The sequence below is a fragment of the Callorhinus ursinus genome, unplaced genomic scaffold (genome assembly GCF_003265705.2).
Source record: "Callorhinus ursinus isolate GAN/ISIS: 27379988/994484 unplaced genomic scaffold, GSC_fseal_2.0 scaffold42, whole genome shotgun sequence".
In the NCBI taxonomy this organism is placed as follows: domain Eukaryota; kingdom Metazoa; phylum Chordata; class Mammalia; order Carnivora; family Otariidae; genus Callorhinus; species Callorhinus ursinus.
The window spans coordinates 3823710-3837753 of NW_027397104.1; the positions used below are offsets into that span (position 1 = coordinate 3823710).

The 14044-nt window shown below is 38.5% G+C and overlaps 2 protein-coding genes across 3 annotated transcripts in view; both read left to right on the forward strand.

Moving 5' to 3' along the window:
• The window catches only part of LOC141370683 (uncharacterized), a 266080-nt gene extending 264578 nt beyond the window's left edge, over window positions 1–1502 (forward strand). The window contains exon 7 of the mRNA XM_073881469.1: window positions 1253–1502. Coding sequence (XP_073737570.1) covers window positions 1253–1502 — 250 coding nt within the window. The remainder of the gene's footprint in view (window positions 1–1252) is intronic.
• On the forward strand, window positions 1409–13945 carry NDUFB6 (NADH:ubiquinone oxidoreductase subunit B6). Of its 2 annotated transcripts, XM_025852853.2 has the most exons (4): window positions 1416–1737; window positions 4226–4318; window positions 10038–10082; window positions 13766–13945. In XM_025852853.2, exons 1-4 carry the CDS (start codon window positions 1558–1560, stop codon window positions 13832–13834), a joined length of 387 nt encoding a protein of 128 aa, XP_025708638.1. In that variant the 5' UTR covers window positions 1416–1557; the 3' UTR covers window positions 13835–13945. The 2 variants fall into 2 exon arrangements, with proteins under 2 accessions (XP_025708639.1, XP_025708638.1); XM_025852854.2 differs by lacking the exon at window positions 4226–4318 and having other exon boundaries at window positions 1409–1737.
• Window positions 13946–14044: the final 99 nt, after the last annotated feature.

The following is a 14044-nucleotide window of genomic DNA, read 5'->3' on the forward strand; positions in this document are numbered from 1 at the left end:
TGAGAACTGCTGTTCCCAGGAGTCTTGGCTTCTTCTAATGGAAAATGGTATTTAGAAGTCACAATCTAAGAGCTAGAGATGTTCATGGTTACTGGATTGGCAATTATTTTTAGGCCATTTCAATGGGCAGAGCTAAGATAAAATGATAAATATATTTAAAGATAAAATACATCATGAGTTTTTACTGAGTCTTTTGATTCAAATTCAGAACTTCAGAGTTTTTACTTGAACTCATACAATTTACATTTGTATCTTTCTCCCATTACAAAAATTCCAGCATAAATGCTTATTTTCAGTGTCAGATTAATATTACCACCATTTCCAACGATATAATTACCTAAAACAGTTTAAAAAAAATTTCTTTTGGCAGTTTCCTTTGTCTTCGAGGTATCTCTTTCTATATAGATGAACAATAATTTGATGGATTAAAACTTACTTGAAATGGTGTGTGGGGGGTTATGCCACTTAGCAGATCAGTTAGATTCATGTTTTTACTTTTGATTTTTAGAGGAGATTTTGTAAACTTAATTTTGTTTTATAATAATATAAAATGTTTACATGGTTCTAGAGTAAAATCTGTTACACAGGATATATTCAGAGATGCCTAGCTTCTATCCCTGTTTCCTCTTATTCCCTCCCCGCCCCGTTGGTAACATTTTAAAACAAAGCAATAGTTTCCCTCCTTTTATTTTTAAAATTTAAGCAAACGTGTATATATTTAGTATTACTACCACTCTTCTCTATTTGGATAAAAGGTAGCATACTATATGCACTTCACTTAGTTTTTTTTCACTTAACAATATAGAGATCATTCCACGGTTGTAATATAGAGCACTTCATTGCGTTATTGTACCATAATTTATTCAACCAGTCCACTACTGAGGAATTTGGGGCTAATTTCCAGTTTTTTTATTGTACGGCAGTGAATACTCATGCACATTCTTTTCATATTTTTAGCACTACATCTTTTGGATATAATCCTCGACGTGGGATTGCTGGGTCACAAAGCATGAATGTGTCCAATTGTTAGCTATTAAGCTACTCTTTTAGCCTCCGCAGTACAGATGAAGGAACAGACTGAGACTGCCCAAGGTCACTTTATCAGTCACTGACACAGCTGGGATTTAAACTTGGAAGTAACGTTCTCCACACTCTCTAGGTCATGGGAAGACGAGTACCCAGGCGGGAGAGGGAGGTGAAGAATTTGCATTGGCCATCACATTCACTGGATCACATAGTTTCATCCTTCCAGGTCCCAGAACACCACTCCAGCCCTCTGCCCTCTCCGGTTTTCTTCTTTCCGTCCCTTTCCCCCGCTTCTCCCACAACTAAAACGCGGCCCCACCCGCTCCCGGCTAATCTGGGCGGATGAAGACTGCGCAAGCCCAGCCGCTACGCGGCGATTGCAGCCGGTGCGGAGGCAGGACCTGAATGACGTCCTAACGGCGCGCCGCTCCCGGGCGTCCTCGCAAGGTCGCCTCGGAAGCGGGGAGCGCGCGTAAGTGACAAGACCCTGATCAGGGACGCGCCGTGTCCGGCCTTGGTACCAGCGGCAGCATGTCGGGGTACACGCCAGACGAGAAACTGCGGCTGCAGCAGCTCCAACAGCTGAGAAGGCGATGGCTAAAAGACCAGGAGCTGAGCTCCCGGGAGCCGGTGCTGCCCCCGCAGCGGGTATGGCCTATGGAGAGATTCTGGAATCACTTTTTGCGGGACCAGACCCCGTGGAAGAACGTGGTGAGTGACGGGCCTCCCTCGCCCTGATGCCCACACCCCGTCACAACCCCCGGCCTGGATGCTGGATGCCTGCTAATTGTAGTCACACCAAGGACTGACAGCACTGGGCCCGCAAGTCCCGGTAGTTCCCTGAGGGAGAACCGGGTTCAGCCGAGACTTAGGTTTAGAAGGGACGCTGTCTTGTCCCAAGAGAGCTCTGGAGTTCAGGAACAAGTATGGCTTTGGGAGAGTCTACCCTGTTGCTGTCAAGTGTGATGAGAAGGAGGCGAATCTTTGCTTAGGTTTTACAGAATGATAGAAAGATTCACTTGAGTGAAAAATCTGTGATTTTAGTATTTAAGGACACCTGTCTGCTTTTTTAAGGTTGAGGTTACAGAGAATAACACTACACCCAACTACCGTAAGACACGGGGAGTCTCTGATTGGTTGTACAGCCCCATGTGATCACCATGAAAAAGATAGGGTCTTGCTGCTTTCCGTAATGAGTTATATTCAAGAGCCACCTTTCTGAACTACCACTATGTTCTTTTAACACAGTTTAGTTTAAAAGTGCATTTCTAGACTTTACACTACAGAAAATCACTCATTTATTGAATATTATTAAGATCACCCTTTATTTTCAGGGTCTCTGGACATTTTCTTGAGGTCATTAAGTTACATCAATTTAACTGATGAACACTATATCTCAGAATTGTTTTCAATAACCTATGACATTGGCTAATAATAATCGTAATAATACTATTAAGTAACACTTGAGTACTTATTTTCTGCCTGGCATTTTGCTGAGGGTTTGACATGTGTTACTTTATTTAATTCTTTACTTCTGTAAGGTAGAAACTACTCCTAATCCTTAGTTTAAATGTGTGGAAAATGAGACCTACAAAAATCGAGTGATTTATCCGTGGTCACAGAGCTAGGAATTGAAGGAGTTCACACTGAGATCCAAGTGTACCTACTTCCTGACTGTGCTACCAAGTCTTGTGCAAAATTTTCTGAGAAAGTGGTATTGGATACTTATTTAAAGTGGTAAAATTACACTCTGATTCAACCCTAGTCTCACCTTTTGTATCCCTGACATTACTTGTTGATTTTGGCAGCTTCTGGTTGAAAGTTGACATCCCAGCCATCAGCCAGTGATGTAAGGAAGTAAATAAGTATTTTAGTCTGTTGTTCCTTACTTTGAGTTAATTTTTCTTCCATAATCATATATACTATAACACCTAGAATCTAGTTATCGTTGGTAAGATGGTTGTATTTCAGTCAGATTGGCTGCCACGGAAAAGTTCCATTTTCACTTCTATTTTGCCTTTCTCTTTTAAAATAGTGTGCTTTGGGGCGCCTGGGTGGCTCAGTCGTTAAGCGTCTGCCTTCGGCTCAGGTCATGATCCCAGGGTCCTGGGATTGAGCCCCACATCGGGCTCCCTGCTCGGCTGGAAGCCTGCTTCTCCCTCTCCCACTTCCCCTGCTTGTGTTCCCTCTCTCACTGTGTCTCTCTGTCAAATAAAATCTTAAAAAAAATAGGGCGCCTGGGTGGCTCAGTTGGTTAAGCGACTGCCTTCGGCTCAGGTCATGATCCCGGAGTCCCGGGGTCGAGTCCCACATCGGGCTCCCGGCTCAGCGGGGAGCCTGCTTCTCCCTCTGACCCTTTCCCCTCTCATGCTGTTTCTCTCTCTCTATCAAATAAATAAATAAAATCTTTAAAAAAAAAAATCTTAAAAAAATAAATAAAATAAAATAAAATAATGTGCCTGAAAGCATCTCAAAGTAATCTTGGAACACCCCTATCCCAGTATGTAAAACATTCTTTTTCGAGCTTTGGAGAGCTCAAGGTTGTCTGCCTTATACCTAGATATTGATTGTGGGTATTGAAATTGATAAATTAGGGGGTTGACTGTTCCTGAAAAATTCTGTAGGTTTGATTATGCTAATTAAATTGATTAAAATTATTCTTTCATTATTTATGCCATGTTTATCTTTAGTAAACTTATAATAAGGATATTTTTAGAAGTCTTTAAAATATTTATATATATCTATGAATACCTTACTGTAGCTTTGCAAAATGTTACTTGTCTTAAACCTCGTTTGCTCTGAACTCTGTAGGTATCCCCTAGCAGGTCCTATGTTTATTTTTTTTAAAGATGTTATTTATTTATTTGACGGAGAGAGACACAGCGAGAGAGGGAACACAAACAGGGGGAGCAGGAGAGGGAGAAGCAGACTCCCTGCCGAACAGGGAGCCCGATGCAGGGCTCAGTCCCAGAACCCTGGGATCATGACCTGAGCCGAAGACAGATGCTTAACCCAGGTGCCACAGGTCCTATGTTTAATAAAAATATTTGAATGGGTGGGATTAGTTAAAGACTGTAAGGAAGTATGTAGCAGATAGACATTTTAAAATAATCATGACATTATTATATCATTGATGCTTTTTTTTCCTGCCACAAACATAAAAAAAAGGGATATCTTGTTTATGTTTCTTTCCCCCCAGATTTATAAGGCATACCGACACAGTATCTTTGCTTTTACTCATGTACTTATACCTGCCTGGATTATTCATTATTATATCAAATATCACGTGAATGTAAGTATGTTTTAAGTATGTATTTTTCAGAATTTATTTTTAATATTGTACAAAATTATTTCCTATGTGGGCATGCCTTACCCTGCGTTATTTAGTGGAAATAATCTGCCACTTATAACTGATTTTGAAGTACTTTGAATAAAGTAGTCAAGGAAAAGATTTAATGAAACTTAAGTAAAGTGCAGTTTTTCATTAATCTTTATATTAGTTGATTACAACTTGAAATACATTTTCTCCTAAAAACAATGTTTAAATGATCAGAATGAAGTTGACCTAATAATACTAGTGTAAACTTGGGGTTCTAAATAGGAATGGAGCAAAGAATTTCTGCTCCTTTCTTTGAGTGGAGATACAAGATAAATTCAAATTAGACAAAGGTTGTCTTTGTCATCATCCCATTTCCCTTTCCTTCATTCTGTCTGATTTTTCACCATTTTCTTTCTTTAGAATCCAGGATGTCCAAAAGCTTGAACTTTGTCATGGAAAGATCTTGCGTGTGGTGATTGAACTGAGGCAGTTGCCATATTTTAAAGCCAAGGGATAGTCTGGTGTTGGATCGAAGGCAATATGAGGAAGGAGTGCATTTGAGGGAATGGTATAGAAGGGAGAACAGTGGCGGCTGCCCAGCATGGAGTGTCATAACCCAAACAGATGGAAGAGGGCATTCTGGTACCCAGGGAGGATATTAGGTCTCAGGGAGAGGGGGACATTGGGGTGGAGGGGAGTTGGTGAGTATACCTGTTTGGAGAACAGCAGTGGTAGTAACCTGGTGTAGAATATTGGAACCTGAGCAAGGGGAGGAGGACATCCGCAAGAAGGGTGGTTTGGGGCAATGATGGAGGTGGCTATCTATAGTAAGATACCAGGACCTGAATGAGGTGAGGTTATTTATACTGGCGTGTGATGGTAGTGACAGGAGATTGGTTACATATAGGAAGACTGATCAAGTAAGTACATGTATCGATGATAGCAGAACCCAGAATTCTCATTGTCAGAAAAGAGAGTTGCACACATGGAAAGAGAGAAAACCTTGTGGTACTGGAATGGAATTGGAATTATTGGTATGAACTCATGGTTTTTAATATGTATTGATACAGAATTCTATATAGATGTAAATGTGGATAGTCTACGTCTGTCCACCGACAGACCTGGGAGCAGTGCCACTGCATGGTAATTAGCATATCTAGCAGCCTAGTCTTACCCAATTCTCCACTGAAAGGATCCAGAGCTCTCTGGAGAAATGGCCAATTCTAGGGCTGGAGCTGGGAAAGTACATGATGAGCTTATTGTGCCAGAAAGTAAAGAAGTGTTCAAAGAATGTTGGAGATCTACCAAAAGGACACAGTTAGCTTGAGAGGACTCCCCCGGGACAATTTAAGCATCAAAATAACTAATGATAGTTATAGATTATAGCCAACTGAATAAAATGCAAATCCACAAGTCTATATGGATATAAACAATAAATGGTTAGAAGAGACAGCGCTTTTTTGTACAATGGATTGCTAAATAATAGACAAGGACTGATAAAATTAGAAAAGCTACCACTTGAGAATCATCAAAGTAAGATTTTTTTTAGTCAAGGAATATCAAAAGTTGCTAAAATTAATCTCAAAATACCGAACTTCGCATACTTGATACAAAGGGAAAAGCAGTAATTGTAGTGGAGAAACCTGGTAGACACCATCAAGAAATCTAAATTAACATAAAATACATACTTAAATACATACCAATAATGGGACAAACTGAAATTGTGTACTACTTGATAGGTACAGTAAGAAAACAGCATCAATTTTGCGTTATTCCCTTCCAAAAATGCATAACCTGAATCTAATCATAAGGAAGCATAAGACAAACCAAACAAGGGACTTTTCTGCGTAGTAAATGGCTTGTTAGCTTCAGAAGTGTCAAGATCATGAAAGTTAAGGAATGACTGAAAATTTGTTCTAGATTGAAGAGGACTTAAAGAGGCATGTCAACTAAATGTAATTCTTGATTAATGGCATTATCTGTTTAGTTAAAAGAACAAAGATGGCATTGGCATTCAGAATTTTAGAGCCTACACAATGAGGAACAAGTCATGTAAGGGGATTTTCTGAGAATTCCAGACAATTATTGAGACACTTGGTAACATTTGAATGGGTTCTTTAGCTAGAAGGTAGTAATGTATCAGTAATGAAACAGATCAATTTCCTGATCTTGATGGCTGTATTGTGATTATTTTAAGAATATTGTTCTTGTTTGTAGGAAATACTAAAGTAATAAACCAGTCTGCATTTTCCTGAAGTGATTCAGTAAAAAAATTATTTTTATAATTCTTGCAACTTTCTGTAAGTTTAAAATTATTTCAAGATAAAACAAAAGTTAGGGACTCCCCAAACAAATTGTAGATAATCCAATTGAGGTTTGCTTTCTGTTAGCTTGTTGAAAGGAGTGTGAAATAAATAATTGGTGTTTTCAGAAAATTCCCTTTAACATAACTTGTTCTTTCTTTATTGCATGGTCTTTTTAAAATTCTGGCTGCTGACATCATTTTTGTTCTTCACTAAGCAGATTATGTTTGTTCATCAATAAATTATGGAGTGGCTAGTATGTCATCTTCCTTTATTGCTCTGGAAAGAATACGCAAGATAAAATTCCTGGAGTTTGTAGTAAAGTTGGAAGATGGGTATGATTTGGAGTTTGTAGTAAAGTTGGAAGATGCTTATGATTTGGGTAAGAGTATGGAGGAGAAAAGTTATTCCAGCTAGGAGGAAAGGTAAGGAGTCAGTAATGTTCATGTCATATCTACCCAAGACTGAGGAGGTGACTGGAACTGCAGGTCTGTTGGCCCAGTGGGCTGGGACCATTTAATGGAAGGTCTTGAAAGCTAGGCAGAGGAGGTTGAACCTTATCTGTTAGGCAATGGAAAGCTTTCCATTTTTCAGTAGGTGAGTGAGTTGATAAAAGTGCTGTATTTAGGAAAACATAAACATTCATATGATGGGGTAATTGGAGGGAGTAAAGTACTGACATCAGGTAGGTAGATCAGCTAGAGGCTGTTGGAGTTTAGTAGATGTTAGCTGATGAGAATCTGGTTAGGATGAAGGTAGCAGGAATGGAAAAGAAAAGTGAAGACAGAAGACTATTTAAGGAAGACATAGCTCAAGTTGGGGATGAAACCAAAATTCAGAGGTATTTATGACTCTAAAATTTCTAGCCTTGGAAGTTGTAAGTAGGGTTTTGGAAAGGTCAATTTGTGTAGGAGCGTGTGCTGTCAACATGTTTTGGGGATGTCCAAGTGGACATGGCTTGTCTTATGTGTTAGAAATATGAAATTAGTGGAGGCTAGTAGGAATTAGAATTGAAGTGTAGTGTTTTCATTTCATAAACAAACAAAATCTTTCTGCAACCATTAAAAGGGGCTAATAATTTATATGTCTAAGGGTCAGAGTATAGTGTGTTTCTCTTGTTGATAGGCTTAAACCAAATTTTATATTTATGTTCACCTGCAAGTCCACAGGCCATTTCATATCATCATATGTCTGTTATTTTTTTACTGTCTTAACATGCAAGACTCTAGAGGAGAAAAATATATTACTACTGTCAGTGCAAGTTTTTTTAACAGCCAAGAGTGGTTTTTACATGCAGAAAGAACTGTTCACAGTTACCTGGAATATAAATTTAAATTCATTTTGTTAGTTTCAATTTTAAAAACCTCCTTTTTTCCTAATTCTTTATATTCAGTTTTAAAATTCTGTTAAACTACTTACACATCTAGTAAAATATGAAGTCTCCTTTGTTCTTATTATCTTTGGATTAATTCAAGTTGAACTCTCCGAAAACAATTCCACTTAAAAACATAATCATATTCTCTCATGTTTTAAGCTGCATTTATACATTTTATATTTATATGTTTAATTTTATTTTTAAGTATTTATAGGGCAAATTAATGACCCTAAGAAGCAAAATCTTTTTAAACTTAAAATCACAAGCCTAAATCAATTATGCATTGTAACTAGAATCCTAAAACTAATCTTTTAGAACGTCTAATAGCCAGATTGATTACCTTAAACATCACAAATGCTCTAAATAACAATATATGGATCATCCCAGTGTTTTAAGAACTTATTAAATTTGACATTTATGTATTCTCTACATTTAATCTTTGTTATATCTGTATTTAACTAAATTTTTCTAGGATTGAAAAGACACTTACCTTCTAAGAGAAGCAGATTTAATAAGGTGCAGTTACTGGTTTGACAATTCAAGACTTTAATATAGTTGTTTATCTGAGGAAGTCATACTTCCAGGTGATTTTTCCTAAGCCACAGTTGGATGTAATTAAAGGTTTGTGTCAATAGAGGTTCCAAAGCCTCTCCCTTATTTTTTCTCTGGTTTTGGGTAGGTCTGCATCCTCATTAATGTTGTAGCCAGTTTGCTTCAGCTAACACCTTTACTGACCAATTGAATTTTACAGTCTTTCTAAGGACATTTCAGTGTCTTCTTGCCACTGGTCCCAGTACTGAGAGACATTTTAATGTATTTACATTGTATTCTGGCTCTATCTCCTGCTTTTGGCTCCAGTTCGTGTCTTACAGAATGCCAATCTCTCTCTCTTTCTCTCTTTTTTTTTTTTTTAAAGAGGATGGGGCTCCTGGAGGGGGCACAGCAGCCCTGCCCCATACCTCGCCTTGGGCCTCTCTACCACCTTGCCAATCTCTTTTAATAAAATTTTGTTCATGTGGTATCTTGTGCAGATGTATATGCTTAATAAATACATTTATTTAACAAACATTTTTAGCACCTCTTGTGTGCAAGGCACTGTTCTAAACACAGGGATATAGCAGTAAGCAAAGCAGATTGAGGCTCTGCTCTCATGAGGTGTTTATTTTAGTCTTGGAGACTGGCAGTAAATGAAGAGGCATGTAGTGTTACAGGAAGTGATAATCTATGGAAGGAAAACTAAACAAGGTAAAAGACTAGGTCTCTCTGGAGAAGGGCTGTTTGAAGAGAAACATAAATGAAATGATGATATGGATCAAGCAGATATCTATAAGAGCATTTCAGGTAGAGGAACCATTACATATAAGGGCCCTGAGGCCCAAGCTGGCCCAACTGATTAGACTAATAGTGAAGGAACCACTGTGGCTACAATAGAGAGAGGGAAAGAGAGAAGATCAGAGAGGTGGCCAAGGGCCAGATTGTGTAGGGTCTTAGAGATCATAGCAAGGACGTTGGCCTTTGCTCTAAGAGTTATGAAACTTTGAGTAGAGGAGTGGTCCATGTTAAAAGAATCACTCACCTCTGCTGTGTGGAGAATAGACTAAGAAGGCATGTGTGGATGCCAGGACACTAACAGGTAAAAAAAAAAAAAAAAAAGGATAGAGGCTTGAACAAGGGTAGTAGTACTAGGTGGTGAGAAACGGTTGGATTCATGATACAATCTCAAGAAGGAACAACAGGATCTGCTGAGGAATCAAGGTTTTTGGCCTTTGTAACTAAGAGAATGAAAGTGCTATTTGCTACAGTAGGGAACCATTTGGGGCTGGGGGATGTTATAAGTTGGACCTGGTTAAGTTTGAGGTGACTAGTAGAGATAGCCAAGTAAAGATCTTGAGTTACATGTTTCAGTCTGGAATTTGGTGAAAGTTTGGGGCTTAGTTAAAAATTTGGGATATGATCTATTTTATTTTAGAAGAAACTCTAAAACCATAATTAAAGAGCATTACTTTTATTGCAGGCAAAACCATATGCCATTGTTGAAAGGAAGCCCAGAATATTCCCAGTAAGTCTTAATATATGTGATTTTTCTTTTATTAGTTTTCTCCCTCCTTTACCTCCCTAAGTGATCATTATAGTGCTCCTTTCTCCTCACTGTCATTGTAAGTGCGTTTTGTATATTCTTATAAAAAAAAATTAGGAAATTTTGTGAGGCAGCAGCTACAGTTGAAAATGGGAGGTGGGCATACTTCTTTTGAAGCTGGCTGTAAAACTTGTATAACCTTTGTAGTCCTAAAGTGAATTGAAGAAACCATCAGTTTTTCACTGGTACCCTGTTTCATCTAGGGTTAAGGACTTAGGGCACTAGCCTGAGCAGACACTTGAGCATAGTAACAGCAACTGAATTCCTGTTAATAATTCCAAACTGCCATTTCTTATGGCAGTTTGACCTTAACCTCTCCACCTGTGAATTTAAAATCCTGTTAATGTGTACTTTAAGTTTTGTAGTGTGACTGAGAGCTATTATCCTAATTTAAAATTGAGTCTTTAGAGCATTAAAAGATTACTTAGTCATCAGTTGGTATTTTTACTCGTTTTGTAAGGTTATTGTTTAAAGCATAGCAAAATGCAGATTATGTTCTTGTCCTATTTCTAGTCATAGATAATGAACTACCATCAATCTCTAAGTTCTGTAATTTTAAAAAACAGAACTCAGTGTTGGTTCTTGCTTCAATCAAATGACATAGTCACAATAATCCATAATCGTCTGCAACAGAAGGGAATTTAAGGGTGAACCACCAAAATTAACTAATCCTTCAGTTGAAACTCAGCTTTAGGAAAGAGGAGATTTCTTCTGTTATTTTGTTGTGTATAATTAATGTGTGTCAGGGCCTACGTAGTCTCAGAATAGGAAATTATGTTACTGGTTTCACCAGTTGGGTAATTTATTTAATCTTCCATTGACATATTTGTTTATCACTTTATTTTGCCATTGCTGTTCAAAGGAAAAGAAGGGTGAGGCTCTCTTTAGAAGACCATGGTGATTCCATAGCATTTCGCCTAGTTCTGTATTTTATTTTACTTTTTTGCCACTGTGGTTCTGTTTCTGTGACATTGACCCTTTAAGAAGCTTCCCCTGTGAGGACCTGAAGAATGCTCATTTGTACATATATTAGAAGAGGATAGGCAGTAACAAACCCTCAGGCCTCAGTGGCTTAACAAAACAAAGGTCTGTTTCTTATTGATATCATAGACTGATATAAATCAGGCATTCTCCACAATCTTACAGTTACACCATCTGGAATATGAGGCTTCCAAAGATCATGTTAAGAGAAAGAGGGGGATGGACATCTCGGGAGGATTTTAAGGTCTAAGCTTGGAACTAGCTTACATCACTTCTCTTCAGATCCTGTTGGCCAGAACTCATTGTCATTGTCCCACATATCTATGTGCTTTTTTATATTTCCCAGCCTACCATGCCTGGAGTCTGTGCCACAGTCCATCCTTCTAATTACCAGATAGCTCTTTGCTTCCTTCTCCCAACACATATAACACAGTTCCTTCCCTAGGGATAAATCCCAGAGTCCCATCCTTCACTGCAACCAGCCCCAAATGTTGGACCTCCAGATATTGTACAGTAGTGTGGCTGCTGTACAATGATGTGACTTCTCTTGGGATCTGAGGATCAGTGAATTAAGAAGGCCAGTTAACTACATGCCTTTTCTCCCCCAAACCACCCCCAAACACACCCATTGCTCAGTGGTGGAATTCAGTTATTAGTTCTTGGCAATTCTTAAATCCCAGTGGTCAGATATAAAGATTCCTAACCCCCGTGTGCAGTAAGCGACCTGCATGGGCACTGATTTTGTTTTCTGGAATACCTTTGTTCATTGTTCTTCCTGGCCCCTGGCTTTGTCCAGAGTTTTTGGGTTTTTTTGTTTTTGTTCTTTTCCATTTTCAACCTAGACCACTTCTAAAATGGGTATGGGAAGCATGCCCCTCTTAGGGTTGTATAGCCTTTAAAATTTGCCTCCTTCTCATAGGTTGAGTGCCAGAGGTTGTTTTTTATTTTTTTAATTTTTATTTTTTTAAAAAGATTTTATTTATTTTTTGAGAGAGAGAGAGACACAGTGAGAGAGGGAAAACAAGCAGGGGGTGTGGGAGAGGGAGAAGCAGGCTTCCCGCCGAGCAGGGAGCCTGACGCGGGGCTCGATCCCAGGACCCTGGGATCGTGACCTGAGCCAGAGGCAGACGCTTAATGACTGAGCCACCTGGGCGCCCGAGTGCCAGAGGTTGTTTTAAGCTCAGACATTCACAGGCTTTTGTTGCATATATGTTTGGTTTCTTTGACCATCTATTTTCCACAACAGTTGGTAGTTAGGAAAGAAAAATACTTGATGGGAGTCTTTTTGCTTCTAGTCAGCCCTATATGCATCTATGCTTTGTGTAGTTACCATGTTCTCTCATTTCTTTGTACTCAAGCAACTGCCTCTAACTCCGTGGCAGTTAGGTGAAAGACATTAGAAAAACTGGCTCAAGATAAGTCTGATCTTTACCATGGGACAGAGTCCCTCTGAGTTATATTGGGCTTCTGTATCTCAGGATCTCTTCGTTGTTAACTCTTAGTATTTAGAGAACCAGAAGCAACGTGATTTTCCAATACTGTAAGGTCCTGCATTTTCTTATTCTTTCCATTTTTATTTCTCCTCTTAAATCAGCCTCTTCCTACCTGAGCTTATGTTTCTTAAAGTACATTCCCAAGGCAGCTAGTAGTAGTCAAACAGATACAATTTTTTTTTCAGCTACTTCTCCTAGAACCTCAATGCATTAGACACTGTTTCCAAGTTACTACTGCCCCATCTTTTAGACTCCAACGCCAGTTACCTTGTCTCCACTGTTAAGCCAGTGCCATTGGTTCGATTTTTATTACAGCAGCATTAGTACCACTTTATAGAGTGGTACTAATATGTTATGGTAATGCCAACTGAGTAACGAATTACCCCCCAAATGTATAATGGCTTAAACATAATAAAAGCTTATTTCTTCATCAGATGATAGTCCTGAACACTATTGGGGTCAGGGAATGGCAAGTGTGGGGATGGGGATAATTCTACTTTACCCAGTCATTCATGGACTGTTAGGCTCACAAAATCTGCTATCTTAAACACAAAGATGAAACTAAAGCTAAGTAATTTGCCTAAAATAATAACAGCTTCTTAGTGAAGGTTCTAGGATTCTCACCTCTTGGTTCTGGCTCCAAAGCCCATGCCCTTTCCACCACACATATTGTATCTAGGTTTGAAAAGATAACCTAAATCAGCTACCCAAAGTTTGCATTCTGTCTCTCACATCTGAGCCAAGTGGTAAACGTTGCCTAACACATTCAGTTGCTGGGAGTACATTACCTCTTGATATTGGACTGAAGATGTTTCCCTGTAACTTTTTTTAGGGCTTTTCCTATTTCTTGGGGCCATGCAAAATAAACATTATCTTTTTATCACTTTATGAAAACCACTTTCATGCCCTTTCTGGACATTTTGTTTGAGTGAAACTTCCCCTTATACTTCCTTCACTTATACCTTTAGATTCTGAATATTGCTCATCTTTAGACAGCTTCTACTTTGTCTAAGTCCCTTTCAAAATGTGAATGCCAGAACTGAACTAGATTTTCCACGTGAGATCTGATCAAGTGGAACTATCATCATTGCAGACAGAGATTTTTCTACTAATGCATCTTTGTTTTTTTAGGGTGATACAATTCTGGAGACTGGAGAAGTAATTCCACCAATGAAAGAATTTCCTGATCAACATCATTGAAGATTACTTTAAAATTTCAAAGGCGTATGAGGCCAAGTTTGTTGCTGTATTACTGTATTTACTGAATATATTTTCTGGAAAAGTAACTTTAATAAAGTTTACTTTGAGATATGTGTTGTCTGTTTCTTCACAAATATTGTACAATTTGCAACTCTTTGAATTATTTAACAATAAGTAAAAATTGGATAAGCTAAAGAAATATGAGTGATT